The sequence below is a fragment of the Canis lupus genome, chromosome 3 (genome assembly GCF_011100685.1).
Source record: "Canis lupus familiaris isolate Mischka breed German Shepherd chromosome 3, alternate assembly UU_Cfam_GSD_1.0, whole genome shotgun sequence".
Classification (NCBI taxonomy): Eukaryota; Metazoa; Chordata; class Mammalia; order Carnivora; family Canidae; genus Canis; species Canis lupus.
The window spans coordinates 57,530,450-57,553,423 of record NC_049224.1 but is presented as its reverse complement, the minus strand read 5'-3'; the positions used below and the strand labels follow the sequence as shown (position 1 = coordinate 57,553,423).

The 22,974-nt window shown below is 51.0% G+C and overlaps 1 protein-coding gene across 6 annotated transcripts in view; it reads left to right on the top strand.

Moving 5' to 3' along the window:
- ARNT2 (aryl hydrocarbon receptor nuclear translocator 2) overlaps window positions 1-22,974 on the top strand; it is a 155,500-nt gene that overhangs the window by 84,918 nt on the left and 47,608 nt on the right. For all 6 annotated transcript variants that reach the window (XM_038533000.1, XM_038532998.1, XM_038533002.1 and 3 more), the window contains 3 exons: window positions 5,224-5,326; window positions 8,924-8,989; window positions 9,334-9,419. In XM_038533000.1, coding sequence (XP_038388928.1) covers window positions 5,224-5,326; window positions 8,924-8,989; window positions 9,334-9,419 — 255 coding nt within the window. The remainder of the gene's footprint in view (window positions 1-5,223; window positions 5,327-8,923; window positions 8,990-9,333; window positions 9,420-22,974) is intronic.

Genomic DNA, 22,974 nt, shown 5'->3' with positions numbered 1-22,974 from the left:
TGTGGATGGGCTCTGGGGACTGAGGAAGAGGCACAGCCGCCCCTGACCACTTGGCATGTGGGCTGTGGGAGGGTCCACCCCTTCTCTTGAAGAGGTGCTGCAGGGCAAGCAGTTGGTCAGGTTGGCTGGCCAGCTTGGGGTTCAGGGAACTTCCCAAGCCGAGGGTGTAGGAGTGAGTTTGGTGCAGGATGGGCATTGCAGAGCGTGCCCATCCCTGAGGAGGGAGGGCAGGAGGGGAGCAGGGGGCATGGGGCATGGTTGGAGGGAGGGCAGGAGGGGAGCAGGGGGCATGGGGCATGGGGCATGGTTGAGGAGTGCACAGGTGAGAGCTGGCTGCATGGCTGGGAGTTCAGCCCCCGCCAAGGGGAGCAGGCTGGGGTGTGGGGCACCCGGGACAGCGCTGCAGCAAGTCCTCTGGGTGAGGTTGAGCTCTGGAAGGAGGCTGCCTTGTGCTTCGAGGGACCCACTGGGACCCAAGCTGGGCATTCAGACCCATGGGTTGAAGCTGACCTGAGGTTTCTGTGGCCAGGAGAGAAGACGGGGGGGGGGGGGGGGGGGGGGTGAGGGGCGAGGTGGTATGCATAGCAGCCCCATCTCCATGTTCCCTGCCTATGGGGGAGCCCCGTTTGCAAGTAAGCCTGACACCCAGTTGCCAGTGGGACACACAGTGACCCCTAATCCCCTTCCCTGGGACTCACTGCCCAGTGGTGGGGGTAGCCGCTTGCCTCCATACATCTCCACTGCTTTGAGGGGGCTTTCTGTGCCCGAGAAAGCCAGAGAGGCTCACAGACAAGTAAACGTGGGAGCGGCTGTCTCTGGGGTCCTGACAGCAGATCATGGAAATGTGTTTTCTCATTTCCTCGTATTCCACGGCTCATGTGTTACGCAGCTGTGATTTATTTTCAGAGCACACTTTGGAATTTGACAGACTCTCCTGCTGGCCTGCTTCACAGCTGAAACCATTTGCCATTTGGTAGATGATAAAGCAAGTGACAATTTGCAATGAAACAGCCACAAGAAGAAGCCGTCTGTGTGTGAGACAGACAGGTGTCCACCCTGGAGGTATAGCCAGCATAGACCCGCCAGCCACCCGGGGCCTCCCTCTTAGTGGTGGGGGCCTGGGTAGATGGATCATGCCTGAGGATGTCGGGACAGCAGTGGGCACCTCCGTGACCGCTGGCCTCCTGAGTGCAGCCTCCCTGCCGCTGCTGTGGGTGCCAGGGGAGGAGCCTATGAGGCTCCAGCTCCAACACATGGAGACAGAGCCCCCCTGGTGCCGGAGTGGGTAGGACGGGAGGTGACCGCCCTGCCCAGAGCACACTCACCTCCCTCCTCCCTGCTGGAGTACCTAGACCACACCTTCAGGGAGGCCTTCTTCAAGGCCCTTTAGATTTCAAGTGATAGAAACCCATTCAACTATTCATCGCATGTTTACTTTTCTGCTGCTTTATTTCTGTTTATAGCATTTATCCCCACCTGACCAAGTCCCCCCTCCCTCCCCACCTTTCCATTCTGTTCTTTGGTTCTTGTTGTCTGTCCACCTGCTGGAGTATCATGGCCTCTGCCCGTTTCACTCCATGGTTTCAGTGGTGGCCAACATATTGGAGGATTTAATAAATACAAGGCTAACTTGTGACAATAAGGATGAAATAGGCAGGCAAAGGGAAGGAGGCCCAGAGCCTCAGGAAACAGAGTGATACACAGGGACGGGGATGGGACAGCGACTTGCTCTGAGCTCGTGGGATTGGAGCAGGGCTGGGGGGTGAGGAGCAAGCAGGGGTGGGGGACAGGTGCAGCCCAAGAGGTGAGCAGAGGCCAGATCTGGGGGGCTCTTCACAGTGGGCTGCAGGAGTTGGAGTTTATTGTGAATTAGTAGTGGGGAGCATGAAAGGTTTTCAAGGAGTGTGACACGATCGTTTGTTTGGAGTCTGCCAAGAACCTCACCCTCACTGCGTTCCTCACGTGTACAAACTGCAGGGCATCATGGTAATCCCGAGTGGGAGATCTGACCCCTCCGTTTTGCAGAAAAAGAAAAAACAAAGCAAAACACGGACGAGCAAAGCTGAGTGTCCAGATCACATGAGTGACAGAGCCGTGGCCACACTGTGTTTTCAGTGGAGACTTTGTGGGATGCAGAGGGTGGGCGGTGGGGGCGAGGCCCAGGCAGGACAGCTGCCTGCGCAGGGGTGCAGGGAGCAGCACCAGGCTCAGGTAGTGGCGATGCCGCTGCAGGAAGGGCACAGGCCAGAGGCATGCGGGAAGCAGAAGCGATAGAAGGTTTGTGACTCATCAGAGGCGGAGCGGGTTTTTCATATTCTTTATTTAAGAAGTGTTTATAGAGCACTTTCTACGAGCCACACGGTGTTCGCTGTTCTATCACATTAGCCCGTTTACTCCTCCCGACAACCATCTGAGGGAGGTACTAGCGTTCCCCTCATTTTATGGGTGAAGAAGCAGAGGCACAGACACGTCAGGTCAGTTGCCCAGGGTCACACAGTAAGTGAAGCAGCAGGGTTGGAAGTGAGGTCCGTCCTTGCTCCTGGCTCTAGATTTCTGGCTCGAGCCGTGGAGGAGCGCAGAGCTGGTGACCCGGACAGGGACGGGGGAGGAAGGGTGGCTCTAGGTGCTATGGACAGGACAGCGGGTTTGGTTCTGGACCCACAAACGTGAGGTATCTGAGATGCCCAAACAGGTAGATAACACGGGAGCTTCTGAGAGAGATCCTGCTGGAGGTGCTGTCTTGGTGTTGTCAGCAGCTCCGAAGGTGGTGGAACTGAGAACCCCTGAGGGTCTGGGGGAGTGTGGGACAGAAGGGCACCAGCCCCTGAGTGCCACCACCAGGGGAGGACCGGGAGGAGGAGCTGCCACAGGGCTGAGAACCAGCAAAGGGGAGGCAGGAGAGAGTGGTATCCAGGGTGAGAAGGAGGGACAGGTGAGGGCAGGGACCAAGTCGAGAGGGACTGGTTAGTATCTGTTGAGTTTGGCCACAAATGGGGCCCTGGTGGCCTTGACTGGAGCACCCTGTGGGGCGGGGAGCTGAGGCTTCAGGACAGGTGTGGAGGTGAGCAGGGACAGAGCCCAGGGAGCAAGAGGATGGGGTCTCAGCATCGTAAAGGGTTTTTCTCTGCTCCCCAACCAACCAGTGACCATGATCTGATGGCGTTTGAACACTGGGCAGAGTAGCCGTGGGAAGGGGCCAGGTGGGAAGCGTCTGGTGCACCCACGGTAGGGAGGGGATGCAGCATTCTTGTGCAGTGGGAACAAGGTGCGTGATGGATGGGCATCAGTCTGTAAACGTTTTGTCATAGGAACAGGAATAGAAGTAAACAATTCATACTAGCACATCACTTAATGCCATTGTTGCTGCAAAGTCCTTCCACGGATGGGTGCAAACAGTCCAGTTTAGCCAGCGTGTGCACTGCACCAGGCACCGTTGGCTGTTTCCACTTGGTGCCTTGCTATAAGGAATGGAGCTCAAGGTCAAGGGCATGCGAGTATAGTGTGGCAGGTGTTACAGATGTATCTCCTCCACTAGCCATGAGGATACCTTGTTCATGTTTGCATCTGCAGAGCCTCACAAGAGGCCAGCTCTGCAAAAACACTAGATAAATATTGAGTGAGGCCATGGATGAGTGGGATAGAAAGGGGGAGAGAGCTCCACGTGAGGTGGCCCGAGAAGGCTTCCCGGGGTTGTGATGTCAGGATGGTAGTGCACGTGGAGCAGAGTGTGGACTTGTGGCGGAAGGCGCATGTCTGCAAATGTGTCGCCCTTGGAGACACGGACGTGGTGGGCTGTGTGCAGAGCTGCGTCACCCTGCCTGGAGGCCACTGCTTGCCCAGCTCACTGAGCACCCAGCACCGGTCTCATTGGAACGGAGGTTCACCCTGTGTGCCAAAGACACACGAGTGTCAAAGAGGCGCAGGAGAGAAAGAATGCAAAACATGCTGCTGACGTTTTACATGTTGGAATGGTGACGTTTCAGATACATTATTGAAAGCAATTCACCTTTTTGTTATAACTTTTTGAAAAATGTGTCTCCTAGACCATGTAAGGTTACATAGGTGGCTCTCATGACCCTTTTCTTGGGCAGGGTAACAGGATGTGTGGCAGAACCAGGGTGGAGGGGTGGGCAGGGCCATGTTCTAGAGTACTCTCTGAGGACCCTCTGGAAGTGCTGCCTTTCCAGCCCAGGTGGGCCCCCAGACATGTGCTATCTACACAGCCGGCGGCCATAAGGGAGGTACAGGGACAGAGGGAACACTGGGAGCCAGTGAGTCTCAGTGGAAGGATGGCAGGTGAGCAGAGGAAGTGGAGACACAGGTGGGGATACAGGGATGACAGAGGGGAGGGACTCCCATGTGGCATCTGGAATTCTGACCTTCATTTCCACATTGATGGCACATTTGCTGATGTCGGGGAGGAGTGGTAGTACTTGTACTGGTGGTCTTGGACAGGGATGGAGAGGATGGAGGGTCCAGTGCTAGAGGGGATGGAGGGGGTCATTGCTGGAGGGGATGGAGGGACAGGTGCTGGAAGGGATAGAGGGCCTAGTGCTGGAGGGGATGGAGGCACAGGTGCTGGAGGGGGTGGAGGGGCCAGTGCTGAAAGGGGTGGAGGGACAGGTGCTGGGGGGGGGATATTGGGGGCTAGTGCTGGAGGGGATAGAGGGGTTAGTGCTGGAGAGGGTGGAGGGGCTGGTGCTCGAGGGGGTGGAGAGGCCTGTGCTGGAGCCATAGGCACAGGATGATTAATGTCCAGAGGTGGTCATCACCAGGGTGGGCAAAGTTGGTTAGGGGCGCTTGGTGGCAGGACAGCCGATGGCCCAGCTGGGGTCTCTGGGGGATGAAAGGAGGAAGGAGGAGTGGAGACCAGGGGAGTGGGGGTTGGGATTTGTAGCAAGGAAGTTGCTGGTGACTTTGGAGAATGCTGTCTCCGTGAAATGATGGGGAGAAAGAATCCAAGTTAGAATGACTCCAGGTGGTGGCATCCGACAGAGCAGGGACAGCAGGTAGAGATGGGCCTCTGAAGAAGACGAGGCATTTAGGATTGTGTGGGTTTTGTGACTGTACATGTTTCTGGACAGAGAATGCTGGGGATCTGGGAAACAATCTGAGCAGCCCTGTTTGTCCTCATTTGCAGAGCGTTTGAAGAAGGCTCTCCCCTCGCACTCCCATGCCCCCACCGAAGGCAGAGGCTTACACATGTGTCCCTCTCTCTCCTAGGCCGGATCCTGGACCTGAAGACGGGGACGGTGAAGAAGGAGGGTCAGCAGTCTTCCATGAGGATGTGCATGGGCTCGAGGAGGTCCTTCATCTGCAGGATGAGGTTTGTGGCTGACGGGGGGCTGTGGCTCGGGGTGGTCCACTCCTTCTGTTCCGCCAGCAGGTGCCTTCCTGGGAGCCTTCCCAGACCCTGCCAATGCCACCCATCAGATCCTGGCCACAGCTTGGGAGCTGGCGCTCTCTGTGGTCTGCCTGGGAGGGCCCTCATCCTGCTCGCTCCCCTCCTACCCTGTCTGATGTCCTGCCGGTCTCTGCTCACTCCTGGGGAGGCTCCCCTACCCTCTAGGTCCCAACTTTCTACCAATTCTTCAATCCTGTCCAGGCTCCGTATTTCTCAGTATGTTTCACATAAGATCTGTGGATTTCAGTACCTTCTCTTGTGTCTCCTGCACCAAATCGTACATCAGAATTGGTGTTTAATTCCAGTATTGTTGATTGTTGTTCCGGGTGTGTAATGGCTCTGTGAGCAGGTGCTGGCTGCCCAAGGATAGGGGCTTTGGGTTTTTCTTCCTGGGCCTCCCGTGACCTGCAGTGGAATGTGGTTAGCACGTGGCTGCTGAGGACATGCCAAATGACTGTGCTCAGGGGTAGAGAAGGTTCTATCCCTGAAGAAGAAGGAACAAGGATTTTGAGACTTCAGTCGAGACCTCCCTGTTTCCCGAGGTCCTGTAGGGAGGGGGGCGGTGGGAGGTGCCTGACAGGCCCGTCTGCCTGGTGTGTGCAGTTTCAGAGGCTGTAAAATGAGGCGATGGTTCTCATTCATTCAGTTACTCAACACATTTATACTGAGGGCCTGCTGGTGCCTGTGGTTTTCAAAGTGCCAGGCTCAGCACTGAATAAAGGAAATCCCTGAGTGTGTAGAGCATCACTTGAGAACAGGAGACACACCATAGACAAAAGTACCAAGTAGATACAGGGAACGCCAGATGGTAGCTGTTGAGGAAAATAAAACTTAGGGGCTCACCTGGTTGGCTCAGTGGTTGAGCATCTGCCTTCAGCTCAGGGCGTGATCCCGGGGTCCTGGGATCGAGTCTCACATCGGGCTCCTGGCAGGCAGCCTGCTTCTCCCTCTGCCTATGTCTCTGCCTTTCTCTGTGTGTCACTCATGAATAAATAAATTTTTTTTAAATCTTTAAAAAAATTTAAGAAAAAGGAAGTAGTAGGAGTTGTTGATTTATGTGTTAGTTTATAGGTTGGTTAGGGGAGGATTCATTGATAAAGTGACGTTTTGAGTGGGGACATCTGGGAATATCTGCGGAAAGAAAACACCAAGTAGACAGAACAGCAAGCGCAAAGTCCCTGAGGTAGGGATGTCTTGTCATGCTCAAGGAACAATAAGGCTCTCTCCCAGGAGCAGAGTGAATGGGTGGGGGAGGAGGGAATGGTCCTCAGGAAGGTCAGGATGTCAGGTTACTTACTAGCCTTTGACTTTTACTCTGAATGAGATGGGAGGCTGTTGGAGTTTTATCATAAGAGTGACATGTCCTGAATTACATTTAAAAATTTCACTCTGCATGCGTGTGGAGAATAAACCTCCCGAGAAAGAACAGGGTGGAAGTGAGGAGGCCATCCGTAGTAATAAGCCAGGCGAGAAATAGGCTAATAGTGACTGCGGTTAAAAAAAAAAAAAAAAAAAAAGTGCTTAGATTTCATTAGAAAGGTAGGGCTAGCCTCCTGTAGATGCCTCTGGGGGGAGGCCAGGCGTCTGAGCCCCAGGCCAGGCCTGCGGCAGGGAGGCGAGGAGGGGCTGCAGGCATGTGGCAGAGAACGAGGGGGTGCAGGACATTTCTGGGAGGAAGACGTGATCACCGCAGAGGCTCCTGATGAGTCCCAGATGAGAGGGCTGGGCCGTGCCGGCCGCAGAGGCAGGACCAGCCAGAGCTAGAGCCCCCGGCAGGGGAGCCAGGTGGGCCTCCCCTTCTCCCCCAGCACCTCAGCCTCTCCCCGCTGCCCCGCACAGCGTCTGCCAAGCCCTCCTTGAGCACCTCTCCTGAAAAGTCCTTGGGACCCACGCCGAGCTTGATGGTGTCCCTGAGCTCCTCCCCCTTCCTGCCGAGCTGCTTGAGGGTCTCGGGCTGGCTCAGGGGAGCCTCCCACAAGGCCACTCTCCCCATTTGCTGCTGCCCCTGTGACTTACAAGGGCTGCCCGTGTTGAGAGGAGACCTACTCTGTACCCTCACACTGGGCCCTGGGGCCAGCGGGCAGTTTGAGTCAGGGGTGGGTGTCCTCTCCTCAGAGCCAGAGCTGGCCCTTCTTCCAGGAGACAGGGACAGGACTCCCTCTTCCACCTGCCTCAGGTCACAAGATGGCCTTCAGGTGACAAAATACATGAGGCTACATCCAACTTTGCACTAGCGTATGCGGACAGATTGGCACACGGGGCAGCAGGATTCCCTTGTGCTGGTGTCCACCTAGAGACAAAACCCCATTGGTTAACGTGGTGTGGCCCATGGGTGCCTGGTGCCCGGGTCAGGAGCACACACCCGCCCGGCATGGTTCCCCGGACATTGCCAGCCACGGCAACTCTGAGTTACAGCCCCAGGCAGGCCCTGTGAACACCCTCCCTGGGAGCATCCTGGTGCCCACTTCCACAGCAGTCTCCACGCTGTGAGCACTGCCCTGTCACACAGCTCAGGCCGCCCCCTCCCTGCCCTGGCGCGCCCTGGGGGGCATGCTCCCACTGGGTTTTTGCACAACCAAGTCCACACTACCTGGATTCACCTGTGAGGTGGCAGTGCTGCCATCTACTGAGCACAGGACTTTGTCCTCCCAATAAAGTGGGTTAGTGTGAGGAAGACACCGAGGGCCACTCCAGCTCGCCCAGGCAGTGGGGTCCTGTGTCAACCCTCCCGGGGGACAGGCATGCGCTGGCAGCTGCACCAGGTCTCAGAGGACAGGTGGACTCTTTTCTTGGCCACGTTGAGTATGAAGACATGCAGAGTGGCACCTGTCATGGAGTTGGGAACTGGTTGCCCACGTACGACTGGGTGGACCCAGCAGCAATCGACTCCTGGCCACTGTGCACCTGTTCAGAGCCTGAGACGCCACAGAGAAGAGAGGCTGGAAAGGTCCCCCCAGAGCAGGCAATGGGATGCCTCGCATCCCCTGGTTCCCTGGGAAGGACCCTCGGAAAGGCTGTCCCTCTCTGTCCCCACTCTGCCCTTGGCTATCAGGGCCCATAGGGGTCATGTTATCCCCTCCGGGAGGGAGGGTTCCCAAGCCTGAGGCCGGAGCCAAGAGGATGTTCCTTTTTACCAGCGGGCACCATGTGTTTGGAGTTGCTGTCTCTGCTGAGGCCCGAAGAGACACTACTGCTGTCATCACGCACCTCGCTGCTTTCCCGAAAGCCACCCCGTGACACAGACATGTATCTGTAGTATGGTGCATGCCCACAATCCCCTAGAGTCTTCCTGTGTCTCTAGCCTCCAGGCTGGGCCCCGTGCTCTGCCAAGTGGGTCACACTGGCCTGGTCTTCAGTGACAACCCAGCTCAAGGAGTGCAAGGCCGAGCCTGCCCTTTGGAAGGGACCTGGCTGTTGGGTCACCTGGGTTGGTGTGTGAGGGTCAGATAAGACCCACCTATCTGGCTGTAGCAAACATGCTAGAGTCTCTACTCACTCTAATTATTTATCAAATCGTAGGTGTGGAAATGCTCCTTTGGATCACCTCCCTCTCAACCGAATCACCACCATGAGGAAAAGGTTCAGGTCAGTAGGCTTTTCTGACATGTGTTTGGGGCCATACTGGTAGAAAGCCCAAATGCGCTGAGCTCTATGGGGTGGCAGGCTCTGAAGAGGGGCTGAGCACAGGGAGGGGTGTGCAGTGTGCACATCTGGGTCACATCAGGGCTGCGTTGGGACTAGGGCTGCGTGGCCTGGGAGGGAAGGGAGATGAATGCTGCTTAGCAGGACGGAAAGCAGGGTGGTAGGAAGGCAGTGTTCAAAACCACAAGGTAAGTGTGACCCCAGTAGCTCAGATCCCAGGGGAGCCATCGGCGGCCTTACCTCCCTGTCAGGTGCTAGAAGCCATCTCACACATGCTCTTTGTTTAGGAATGGTCTTGGTCCCGTGAAAGAAGGGGAGGCCCAGTATGCTGTGGTGCACTGCACGGGGTACATCAAGGCCTGGCCCCCAGCAGGTAAGCAGAAGCCACATACTCATCCCAAGGGAGTCAAATGCTCTTCATCACTTACCCTGCTTTCCTGCTAGGGATCTATTCCCATGGAAAGAGGCAGAAAGATACTGTTATTTTTCTTCGTGGTTAGAATGTAACCATCTTCATAATTGGAAAAAATCCTACTTCTTGAAGTGGAGGTTTTTGAAAAGAGCAATCCTGCAGGGATGGTGGGAGCCTCAGCCGTTTCTGTGGTCTGTTCCCTGGAGCCCGATGTGAAGCCCAGGTGGTAGTTCACATGGTACTTCTGACCCTGATGAGGGATCCAGATGGATGGTCCTCACCATGATAGATATAGAGCTGCCATATGATGGAGGACTCCCACTCCTGGGTGCACTCAGTGGGGCCCAGAGCAAAGAAACGTGCATGTAAATGTTCATAACCGAGTTTGTGGCCATAAAGTGGAAGCAACTTGAATGTGTGCATCAGCTGATGAACAGATAGATAAAAAGTAGAGTATCCATACAATAAAATGTTATATAGCCAATCAAGGAAGCAAAGGATTGATCCATGTTGCCATATTGGGGAGCCTGGAAAACATCATGCTAAGTGGAAGAAGCCACGCAGGCAGCATGTGGCCTGATTTCATTTCTGTGCAATATCCAGACAAGGCAAATCCTTCTAGACAGAAAGTAGACTTGTGGTGTCCGGGTGCTGGGGAATGACTGTCATGGGTATGGTGTTTCTTTTCAAGGTGACACAGGTATTCTGAAATCAGATAGGGGCGATGGTTGCACCACTCTACCATCAAAAAACCACGGGATTGTACACTTGATGGTGGCATGTGAGTTCCTTGTAGACAACACGTCGTTGGTCTAGTGCTTTTACCCACTCTGACAATTTGCCTTTTAATTGGTATATTTAGACCATTAACATTTAATGTGATTATTGACACAGTTTGATTAATGCCTAGCATGTTTTTCTATTCATTGTATTTGTTCCTTCTTTTCTTCTCCTCCTCTCTGCCTTCTCTAGTTTTCATTGAACATTTTATGGGATTTCATATTCTCTCTTGACTTAGCATATCAATTATATTTCTTTAGATATATCTTTACTGGAGAACCTGGGTGACTCAATCAGTTGAGTGTCTGACTTTGATTTTGACTTAGATCATGATCTCAGTGTTGTGGGATCGAGCCCTTTTTGGATTCTGCACTCAATGAGGAGTCTGCTTGAGATTCTCTCTCCCTCTGCCTTTCCCCCTGCTCTCTCCCAAAATAAATAAATAAAATCTTTTTAAAAATCTATCTTTATTATTTGCCTTAAGTTCGAAATACACATTTACAACTAATGTAAATCTACTTTCAAGTAATATTGTACCACTTCATGGGTAATGCAAGGACTCTGTCACTCGGCTTTTCTTCCTCCTCCTTCCACCTCCCGGAGTTCTGATCCCCTACAGTTCATTTATCTAATCAACCTGCACATTGTTGTTATTATTATTACTTGGAACAAACAGAAATACATTAGCTCAATTAAGAGTAATAAAAATTAAAAACATTCATCATACCTTAATTTATTCTTTCTCTGACACTCTTTCCTTCATGCAGATCCGTGGGGTTTTTTTTTTAATCTATTTATTCATGAGAGACAGACAGACAGAGACAGAGAGAGAGAGAGAAAGAGAGGCAGAGACACAGGCAGAGGGAGAAGCAGGCTCCAGCAGGGAGCCCGACGTGGGACTCGATCCTGGGTCTCCAGGATCAGACTCTGGGCTGAAGGCAGCGCCAAACCGCTGAACCACCCAGGCTGCCCCAGATACGTGTTTCTAACCCACATCGTTTCCTTCTTCCTGAAGAACCTCTTTTAACATTTCTTACAGGACAGCTCTGCTGGTGATGAATTCTTTCTATTTTTATTTTTCACAGAAGGTCATTATTTCTCCTTCGGTCTTGAAGGATAATTTTACTGAATATAGGATTTTAGGTTAGTGCTTATTTTCCTCCAACACTTTAAATATTCTCTCATCTTGGGACTCCTGGCTGTCTCAATCTGTTAAGGGTCTGACTCTTGATCTTGACTCAGGTCTGGATCTCATGGTCATGAGATTGAGCCCCACATTGGGCTCCATGCTGGGTGTAGAGCCTACTGAATGAATGACTGAGTGAGTGAATGAATTTATAAATAAATAAACAAATATTCTCTCTTCTTGTTTTCATGGTTTCTGATGAGAAGTCCACATAACTCTCTTATCCTTGTGTTTTTACAGATGGTGTGGGGCTTTTTTTTGTTGTTGTTTTTTTTGTTTTTTTGTTTTCTGGCTTCTGGCTTCTTTCAAGATTTTTTCCTTTCTCTTTGGGTTTCTGCAGAAAACCTCAGTACTTCATTTTGTTTTGCTTTTTGGTTATTTATACTGCTTGGTCATGTCTGAGCTTCCTGTGTCTGTGGTTTGATGTCATTCATTTTGAAAAATTCTTGGACATTGTTTTTCACACATCCCGTTGGTTCTATTTTCTTTTTTCTCCTTTTGGTGTTGGTATTATACATGTGCTATATCATTTGAAATTGTACTATGAGTTGGGGGTATTGTGTTCTGGATTTTTGCAATCTTTTTTTCTCTTTGTATTTTGGTTTTGGGGGTTTCAATCGACATGTCTTCAGGCTCACTGCTTCTTTCCTTGGCACTATCCAGTCTACTGATGAATGTATCAAAGGCAGTCCTCATTTCTACAGTGTTTGTTATTTCTAGCATTTCCTTCTGCTTTCCTCCTGTTGTTTCTGTCCCTCTACTTGCATTACCCATCTGTTTTTGCTATTGTCTGTTCTCCCATTAGAATTCTTAACGTATTCATTATAGTTATTTTAAATTCCCTGTCTAGTAATTTCAAGGTCTGTGTCATATCTAAGTCTGGATATGAGGCTTACTTTGTCTCCCCAGGCTGTGTGTTTTCTTGCCTTTTAGCATTCCTTGTAAATCTGTGTTGAAATCCAGATGTGACATGTCAGGTAATAGTAGCCGAGGTAAATAAGTCATATTGCGAAGTTTAATTTAATGTTTGTGGGAGCTGGCTGGGTTTACGTTGGCTGTATATATGTGTATATTCAGCTTGACATATATACATATGTGTATGTATATTTTTTAATTTATGTATTTTTTTATTTATATATATTTTTTTCTACTTAAACCATAATGCACAAAATTGTGGTGTTGCTTGTCTGAAGGCCCCCAGCTACACTCAAGACAGGAACTCATAAAGCACCACTGCTTCACAGTGGTCAGAGAGTGAACTTCAGCAATGTAGATGTAGAAACAGCCCTGCTCTGGAATTGGTCAGCCCCAGTGAATGTGGATGAGTCCTCAGAAGCTGAAGTCTCCACCAGGTGCAATCCAGTAATACCATGGGGTTACCTTGTCTCTGACGTGGATGCTCATGTCTGTTGTCCAGGGAACCTGTGAGATTCTGAGGTCCTTGTGAGAACAGGTTCGTATTGGAAGGTTGTTCGATGAAAGGCAAACGAGAAAAGGTGTGGACAGCCTGGAGAGACTTCCTGCAGCAGCTCAGCTCACGGAGCACTTATGATGGTGTGATGTGTGCCCATTGCTGAGCTAGATTCTCCAGTGCCAGACATAGGCCTGTCTCTCAGGGAGTATAGAGACGTGTGGCTGGGGGCCTAGCACGTACACAGATGACCACAAGAGAATGTGGTAAGGCAGCCGGCCCTGGGGACCAAGGGTGGGCGCCCGGGTTAGGAGAGCTTCCTGAAGGACACTCATCTCAGGGTGGGTCAGTACCACCAAATCCAGCTCTTGGGACCCCCATTCCAAGGGCCCATCTCATTCTTAATGTGTTCCTTTTCTGAATTCATTAATCATTCTTCTTATACCAGGCAAATTCCTCACCCTATTTATGGCCTCAAGTACTCTCCTTCTGACCGCTTTATTTGGGCTCCAGGCCTACAATATCATGAGAAATGCATGATCATCATGAGTCTAACTCAGAGGATCCTTGAGGACGAGCAGAAGAGAGGAGTCTGAGGCCCAAGATGCAGGGCGGTGATCACACCCACCTGCCCAGGTGACCCCAGCAGGCTTTCCTGGAGTCACATGAGGTCTGGCCTCATGAGCGTTTGTGTGGACAGGGTATTGGGGCAGTAGCACTGCGGCATGAAGTCTTCAGTGACTGCCCTTGTAACTGTGCCATGTGAGAAAGGATTGAAGGAGCTGGGGGTGTTTATATTGGAGAAAGCAAGACATGATTTCTGTCTTGAAGTATTTGAGGGGGTGTTATATGAAGGAGGAATTAATCTTACTTAGGATAGGTCCAGAAGGCACAATTTGGACCAAAAGAGGAAAGTTACCAAAAGGCAGATTTTAGCTCAGTAGGGAGAAATGAGCAAAGGATATGAACAGGGGATTAAAAACATGTATAAATATAAATACATATACACACTTAGCAGATGGGAGAAGTTTAGTTCCCTGTTAGAACTGCAAATTAAAATAATTTGATACTGTCTCCTCTTACCTATCAAGTGGCAGAAAGTAACCAAGACAAAATACACAGTGTTGGTAAGGTTCAGAAAAGTGGACACTTTGATGCACTGCTAGTGGGAATATTACAAGGCAGTACAGACCTTCTATGGATTAGTTTGGCAATATTACCAAATGCTTTAAAATGTGCGTTCCCCAACATGCAGGAGTTGCACTTCTAGGAATTTATTTTAGGGAATTGATCAAAGATGTGTATGTGTTACACATTTAAACATTATTTATAGGGATGCCTGAGTGGCTCAGTGGTTGAGTGTCTGCCTTTGGCTCAGGTCTTGATCCCAGGGTCCTGGGATTGAGTCCTGCATCAAGCTCCCTGAAGGGAGCCTGCTTCTCCCTCCGCCTGTGTCTCTGCCTCTGTGTGTCTCTCTTGAATAAATAAATAAAACATTTTAAAAAATAAACATTCCTAATAATTGTGAGATCACTAAATTAGTCTAAATTTCAGTGACAGAATTGGTTAAAAATAGCATGGAGTATCTATTTGATGCGATAGTGGATGACCACAAACTCGGCGTGCTTTCAAAGGACACTTAAGCATGAAGCAAAGTGAGATTCAATAAATGTCTCATAAAATACAGATGGACAGTAAGTAGAAGAAAAAGTGCTCAACCCTCTAGCAGTAAGAGTAATGCAAATGATAACAGAAATGAGATGCCATTTTCACCCCCTGGAGATGCAAAAATTGTAAAAGAGTGATAAATTATAAAAGACCGATTCTGATGGAGATTGGAAGAGCATGGGCTGATGGGAACAGGAATTGCTACAATCTTTTGGAAAAAACTATATAGCTCCCTGTGCTAACAATTAGTATGTGCACACCTGTTGACTATTCAACATCACTACTTTGAATTTATCCTATAGAAATAAAAGCATCAGCATATTAAAAAAAAGAATGAAGCAAAGTGCTAAGAGGTGAAGGAGAATAGCAGGCTATACAACGTAAACATCATGACCCCAAGTTTATTTTTCTTATAAGTGAGGAATGTATCTGTACATTTTTAAACTGTACATACAGTGTTAGCCATTGTTATTCCTGAGGAGCAGAGTATTGCTACTTTTCTCTTCTCTCTTCACTCCTGCCTTTGCCCAGTTTTTACGTGAGTTTTGTAATCAGAGAAAATGATGTTTTAAAGAAATCAGTCTGAGGGTGCCTGGATGGCTCAAATCAGTTAAGCATCTGACCCAGGATACTTAGCTTATGCCGCCTTGTTCTGTGGCTGATAATATGCTGTTCCTTGGTCGATAACTACATTCTTAGCACATATGATGCTGTGTGTGCGTCCCATGGAGATCTCTCAAGACCACGTGATGGCTGCATTCATTTGCCCACCCCACTGCTTAGCTCAGATCTGGTGCATAGTATGTTTCCTGAAGACTGGACAGATGGACAGATGGATTGATGGATGAAAGGAAGAAAGGAGAGAAGGAAAGGAGGGAAGAGACAGAATAGTTGACCTAGAGGGTAGATGTGGGAAATAATTTCTTGCCAGAATTTCCAAAGGCGTTGATACAATCTACTTTCCCAGAAATCTTTTAAGATGGAAGAGAGAGTCATCTGGCCTCAATGAGGTGGCCAGAGTGAGGTCATTGGCACGCTCACCCTAGGATAAGGTCATGGAACTGGAGCACTGGAGCAGTGACTCTCCCTCCGCTTGCATGGAGCCTTGTGAATGTTCTCGAGGAGTGCTGTCCCTGCACGCCCCAAGCTCCTTAATTATAAACGATGACATGGTTGGAAAGGAGGAAGTCCTAAGCACCAATGTTGCTAAGAATATCCACTGGCGACCTTGGAAATCTCTACAGGTGAGCAGAGGGGGTGCCAGAAAGGTGTCTTAGATGACCCGTGTGCGGCATATGCTGGCCGGCCGTGCCCCAAGAGCTCTGCCTGGGACCCGCTGACCACGCTGGGAACATGAGCACTACGGCGCCATCCCATGTTCCGAGCCCGTCTGTAACGCGGTGGCCTTCCCGGTTTGCCTTGCTGCACCGTGCACTATGTGGGTTTCGTTTGAAGTGTTGGGGTGTGGCAGGAAGAAAGAGCGAGGTTCCAGGGACAGCCCCCTCATCAGATCCTGTGCTGCTTCAGTCTGATGGGGCAGATACACTGTGGTCAGCAGAATCCAGGGGTGAGGAAGAAGTTGCACGTAATGGGGTGCACTTTATATCTCATGAGATATATTCAGAGTCAAAAGGAAATTCTGAAACTGAGAAGATGTCATTTCTTGCCCACCCCTGGTTGTTGTTGCCTTGCTACCTTGCATGTCAGACAGACATCCAGCTTTGAACCAGCAGCCACTTCGCGCAGGCCTCTCCTTCAGGAACTGTCCTCTGGCTACCTTCATCACCTAATGATCTGTGGGGGAGATGTCTGGAGAACTGGCAGTGTGTCTGTGTAGGAGAGCCAAGGTTCCACCCAGGGGATGGGGAGCCTGACCGGATCTGACCACTCCGTCTGGGCCCATGTGCTCAGGAGGGGGCCCTGGTGCTGGCACCCCTGTGTGCTTTCTCAGCCGTGAGGTTGGTGCTTTTCTTCACTTTGCTGCTGGACCATCAGAAAGCCTGGGCCACAGCATGCCAGAGGCTGGAGGTGACTTGGGGTTTTGGGCCAGGATGTGTAGGGGCCACGCCAGTGCTGTTATTTCACCAAACTGCTCAGCCCTCCAACAAGCTCACCCACAAAAGCCCCATACTTCTTGCACTTTGCTTGTTGAACACAGTGTCTTTGTTTGCCTTCATTTGAAAATCTCCCAAAGCCACTTTGTCTGAACTGAGGCTGCCGACTCACAAGGTGGTGGCAGGATCCCTGCTTCCTTTTACCCTGGGCCACCCTGACCTGTCCATGGTACATGAGCACATCAGAGATTGGGCTCCTGTTCAGGCCCTGGATCTGATGCTGGGTCAGACAGCAAAGCCGGGACCTGAGCTCCGAGATGCAGAGCAACAGTTGGCAAAGCCTCCTGGATGCTCCTTCGTGGCGAGGGCAAAGCCCCTGTTTTGGTGCCCCAGTGGAGGTTTTCCAGCTCCTGCTGTGGGCTGGGCACCTTGCTAAGTCTGGAGACCTTATGGCAGCTAGTCTGCCACAGGTCCTACCCTGGGAACTCACTTTCCAGTGGGGGAGACAGGTAGGCACGCAGGTCACGGCAAAGTACAGAGAGGGAAGCAGGCTGAGGGGAGAGCCCTTCTGCTGCGAGTGTGGAGCTTGGCTCCTCTGTCGTCCTTGCTGGGGCCAGCCCCACTGAAAGCCCCACAGGCAAGGAGAGAGTAACACCTGCGCAGAAGTGTAGACATGAAGAAAATGTAGAAATTTCCTAATTGAAAAAATACTCGGCAAGCACAGGGCTGCATGGATGAGGGCACAGGGTTTGAGTAATGACCATGGCTCCATTGGCGAGTGCCTGCCATGCACTAGGCTCCAGGAACAGCCCTCTGTGTGCTGCATTACATTATTTCATTTTTGCAAGAAACCCAAAGAAGTATTGGCCTGTTACCACCCTGTCCTACAGAGGAGCTGCCAGAGGATGCACACAGTGTCATTAAGTAGCTCAGCTCCTGGCCTGGCTGCGAGACTAGGCCTTCCTGATGCTCTCACCACAGTGCTCTGCTCTCTGCTGGTGGGAGGGGTGCTGTGCTGGCAGCTGTGTGCACTTTGCTGTGGCCACAGAGGATGATAGCTGAGTGGGCAGGAGGCCAATCCTGGGATCGGGGCCTCATGGGCCAGGCTGGGAGTTTGGATGCTGCTCTCCATCCCATGGAGCATCAGTGAAGGCCACTGAAGGTTTTTAGAGATCAATCTGCATGTTGGAGGAAAGTGGGAGGAACAGGGATGGGCCCAAAGGCTGGTGGACCGGAGGAGACTCACCCAGGAAGAAATTGTGATGTCGAATCGGGGCAGTGCTTGCAGAAGGAGAGGGGATATGGGATGCCAGAAAGGCAAGGTGCAGGCTGCATGCATGGCTGATGGGACTTGGACCCAAGACAATTCCAGGGTCCCCACACTTATGGATCCCACAAGACTGCCTCCCCTCACCTGTGCTAAGAGTGGAGATGACCTGGGGCTTTAGATCCATAACAGAGAGTTCAGGTATGTGGTCACTGTCTGACATCATCTATCTTGCAAGAAGGTGGTCACCCATCCCTGGTTGGCCCCATGGGCTGCATTGCTCACCTCATTTACTCTACACAGTGTCCCCTCCGTGATGTTATATCTTCCCTCAGTGGCAGGAGGAGCCTGTAGTCTCTTGCAAGAAGAGTGAGTGGGTGCGCCATCCACAATTCCTTGACTGTCTGAGCGATCCTCCCTGTGGCTCCCCCGTGGCTGCCCTGGAGGCTCCTGGGTCATGGGGCTCCCTCTCCAAAGAGGCCTGAGACAGGCTTTTGTTTTTCTTCCCTGGGCAGCCTGCTTCTCCTTTCTCCCACCGTGAGAGCTATAGGTTGTTTTGAGTTTATCCCTGGAATTCAAGACTTTCGCTCAGATGGCGTCCAGGGCAAGTCTGTTTTCATTCATCTCACTTGGTGTTGGGTGGGCCCTTGCAGCTTGCACACTCAAGTCTTTCTTCTCCATGGGGAAGCTCATTTGGATTTTTCCAGCTTGCCGCTGCTCAGCCTGCTTCGCTCACACCTGCAGCCATATCAATTTCCCGCGTCCACTCTCCCTGCCCCTTACATAGGTTTCTTTATCCTTTTCTCCCAAATTCTTTGGGCTGTTTCTCAGTCTGGATCCTCACCGTATGATTTCCATTTAATTTTTTTTTAACTCCACAATGGTATGTTTCATGTGAACTCAACACTTGCTAAATTAAAACTGTGCCTGTGTCTTTTTTGTAAATATTATGTCCTCTTGTGTCATGCCGGGTTGTTGAGTTTAGGGGTTTTTCCTCTCCTTTTTTTTTTTTTTTTTTTTTTAATAAAGAAACTCTTTTTCGGGATCCCTGGGTGGCGCAGCGGTTTGGCGCCTGCCTTTGGCCCAGGGCGCGATCCTGGAGACCCGGGATCGGATCCCACGTCGGGCTCCCGGTGCATGGAGCCTGCTTCTCCCTCTGCCTGTGTCTCTGCCTCTCTCTCTCTCTCTCTCTCTCTCTGTGACTATCATGAATAAATAAATAAAATCTTTAAAAAAAAAAAAAAAACTCTTTTTCTTTAGTGGGAGCACCTGCTATGATGCCTCCAGTCAGCCTCCTCTTTCTCTCATGCTTGTGATTCCACGGGGCTTGCCCTAGAGAGGCCACCATGTGCTTGTGCATTGTTGAGGCTTTGGATGGTCCCATTGCTGGCCATGTGGGTTCTGGTGCTATCTGTCACGCCCTGCCGAGATCAGGAGAAGAATGCTTCCCTTTGTTTTTACCTGACCAAGAGTTGTTTGTCTGTACCCAAGGATAGAGGTGGGGGCAGGAGATGAAGTCACAAATGGCCTTGATAGGATGCAGTGGCATTTGGCCACTATGCTACTTCTGGGAGTCGTAGGCCTTCTGGCCTGGCTCGCCCTCATGATTTGCCCCCATTCCTCACTAATCTCAAGCAACTGCAGCTAGAAGCTCATAGATTGGCCTTACTGGAGGTTCTTCCCCATGTAGCATCAGGTACAGGAGCTCATGTCTTGGTCAGCTCTTTCCTCCATCCCATCTTGTCCAAACCAGATACCCCCAAATCTCACCTTGCTCATCTGCTTACGGCTGACTCCTGGTTTCTGGTACTGATGCAGACTTGCTGTTGTCTCAGTCTCTGGTTGTTTCTGCAGTAATTCTGGACATTCAGGTTGTTTCTCAGATGGTCTTGGTTTCCTCTTCTGAGCTTCAGAGTTCTGCTTTGCAAAGTGGGGGATTCATTTCTTCAGAGTCACCAGCAGGAATGCTGAAATGCAACATACCTACAGGTCAGCATTTCCCAAAATATCTTCAGAGCTCACACCTCCCCAGAGACGCATCCATGAAACACAAATTCTGTGGTCAATAATGTGGGAAACTTCGTGTCCTGTTTTCCTCTCCTAGAGAAGCATTCTGAATTCTCCGAGAAGGTCTAAGTGATGAAACTTCTTTATCTTTGTTTAAACTATGCTTCCCAAATGTATTTGGCCAGAGAAATTTATTTTTTTTATTTTTTTATTTTTTTGCCTAAAACTTATGAGTATTCCTCAGAGAGTATCCTGGAAGCATGCTGTGAACAAGTGGCCCAAAGTGGTTGCAGCAGAAGGAGGTTGTTTTCTTCCCTGCCTTTGGCAGAATGCAAAAATATGTCTTAATTCACATGTGAAGATACAAGTCCCTGGACAAACTCCACCCAGCATTGCTAAAAAACAGGCCAACTTTCCATGAGTGTCTCTACACACGGTTAGCGCAACCCCGGGTGAGAAATGAACACACATTTCTGGCCAATGTGACGTTTCATCCCAAATAATGGTTTCCAGTTACATTTCATTTGTGTATTGACTCAGAATCTATTTCGACCTGGCGCTAGCAAAGCATGTTTCCAAAGGAAAAGTAACTGAACGGGGGGCAAAGTAAGTTTATGAAACCAATCAGGGAATGACTCAAATCTGTTAAAATGGCTAGAATTATCCTGGTCCACTTTGATAAATGTTGTGGCTCCTGCCAGAAAGAGTTCCCTCCTGACACTGTTCCTCCTAGCCCTGGCGTCCCTCCTGGGCTGCATGGCCCCCTCTCAGCCCTGTGCTCATCTCCCTATCCTAATACAAACCACATGGAATCGTGGTGACCTGGCTCTCCATGCCCCTGCCAGTCAGTGAGCTCCTTGAGGAAGGAGCTGGGTCTCTTACACTGCTGAATACCCAGGGTGGCCCTAGATACTCAGTGGCACTGAGGAGGAGCACACAGAGCATGTCAAATTTGACAGACCATGTGGCTGAGCTCCATGCTGGCATTTGGATCCACAGAATGTCAGAGCCAAGGAGAGCATCACCTCAGGCCAGCCCCTCCTCTGTGGCAGAGAGAGCACCGAAAGCCCCACAAGGCTGTGTATCTCTGCTGACCCCATCATCTGTCCCCTGCCCTTAACCACAGCCCAGACCCCACAGAGGAAACCTACTGCCAATCGGAGCTAGGCCACTGCAACAGGCCCTGTCTTTGGGTGAGTGCTAAGGCCACGTCTTTGGATCAGGGTCGCAGGGAAAGCAAGGACTGGTTGTATTGAGTTCTGCATGCCGGGTACTGTGCTCACCCAGTGCTCACTGCTATTCCCATTTCACAGATCATGGCTCTTATGAGTCCCTTTTCCTGAACTACAGAGAGGCTGGAGGTTCTGCTGTCAGTACGTGGTAAGAGTCAGGATTCCTGAATCCAGACTCTGGTCACTCCAGCACTGGGACCCTTAATCACCATCAAGACACTCTGTTTCTAAGAACTTGCCTCCTGATCTCAGGGTCATGAGTTCAAGCCCCATGATGGGCATGGAGCTTCCTTTAAAAATAAACAATCAAACCAACCAAAGACTTGTCTTCTGCTCCTGTTGGTGTCAGCCACCATGACCACTTTCCCTTTACAGTGTTCTTTCCTGGAACCAGTATGGCCACTTCGAGCATGCACTGGGAGGCCTCCAGAGCTATAGCCTGGGTTCCTGACATCCAGAGAAAACCTCATCACCACCATTTCAAATGTGAAGACAGTTTGTGTCTCCCTGTATTGGAGGGGGTACCCACAGAGCTCAGCTGCTGTGCTCTGAGATACATGCTCTGAAGGACACACAGGCCTCCTTTTGCTCCACTTTCTGAAAAGTCCCCAGAATGGGGTAAGGAGATACTGGCAGGTGAGCTCAGCCAATCTGTAGCAGAAAATTATCATATTCTTCTATCAAAAGTATTTACCCTTATATCATTCACCAGGATTCTTCCTTGGATGAGCTGCTCCCCAAAATAGATTTTGGGATGTGCTTTCACAGATGGAATAAGTGGCTCTGAAACTGGTGACCAACGGGGAGCCTTCTGAGGTTCTTTAGAGAGGGGACTTGAAATTGGGTGACGGCTGCACTATGGCAGGGTGGATGGAAGTGGCAACAGGGTGGACCACAGCGTGGGGAAGTGGGACGGGACTGGAGAGAGAGAGATGCTAGTCCAACGCTGCAGAGCACAGCGACAGGACAGGTGTGTGGAGGCAGCCCTGGGCCAGGGACCAGGGTCCACAACCAGTGCCACTGGAGGAAGGAGTAGCCTCTGCTGGGGTGGTGGTCCCCCTGAGGAAGGCACGAACACAGCCAGGTCACAGCCTGCAAGACGTAGATGGCCATGAGCTTGGGTTGCCAAGAATACAGTTTCCAAGGGGCCTGATGTTCACAGAGAGGAACACGGAGGCAAAAGTGGCGAGGCACCAGATGGTGAGGGGTCATGGCATGGTCGGCACGGGGCGGCTGAGGGGCAGGCTGTGGCGAGTGGTGTGCTAGCAGAGCCCTGCAGCGCAGAGGGACTGTGGGTGCCAGCCAGCACCCAGCGTGCTCAGGGCTGGCAGGGAGGGAGCAGCAGTACAGCCCTCAGTAGCCACGGGCACGGGCAGGAGGGCCAGCAGGGGGACAGCAGGACGTGGCCCCGCCCTCTCCACTGGGAGAAGGGTGGTGGTTGCAGAGTCTAGAAGCCCCCAGCGGAGTGTGTCATTGTATCCGTGAACTCTGTATGACTGAAGCTGAAAATCACCCTGAAGCCGTGCTGCTTTCCAGTGAAACCCCCATCCCCACCAGGGAAGGTGACAGGGCCTCAGTCTCACAGTGGGTGAGGCCCACAGCCCCCTCCTCCCTTTAGGGATGGCAGAGTGAAGGGAGGCCGAGGGAGGGGCTGTCCTCACTCCCGATGTCCCCGCTGCACCTCCATGCGGCCCTGGTGTCACTCTGGCTAGCCCCTCACTGGCTCCTTGCTGGCCAGCGCTCTGTTTACAGACTATGACTTATTGGAAACAAAGCTCTATCTTCTTAAGTCCAGGTAAAAGCAGAAGATACCCATTTACAACTTTCCTTTTAAGCAAAAGAAGATGCATGTTAATGTTCATGATTCAAGACCAGTTAATTTGGAAAGCAGTGTTGCAGTTCTGTCAGATG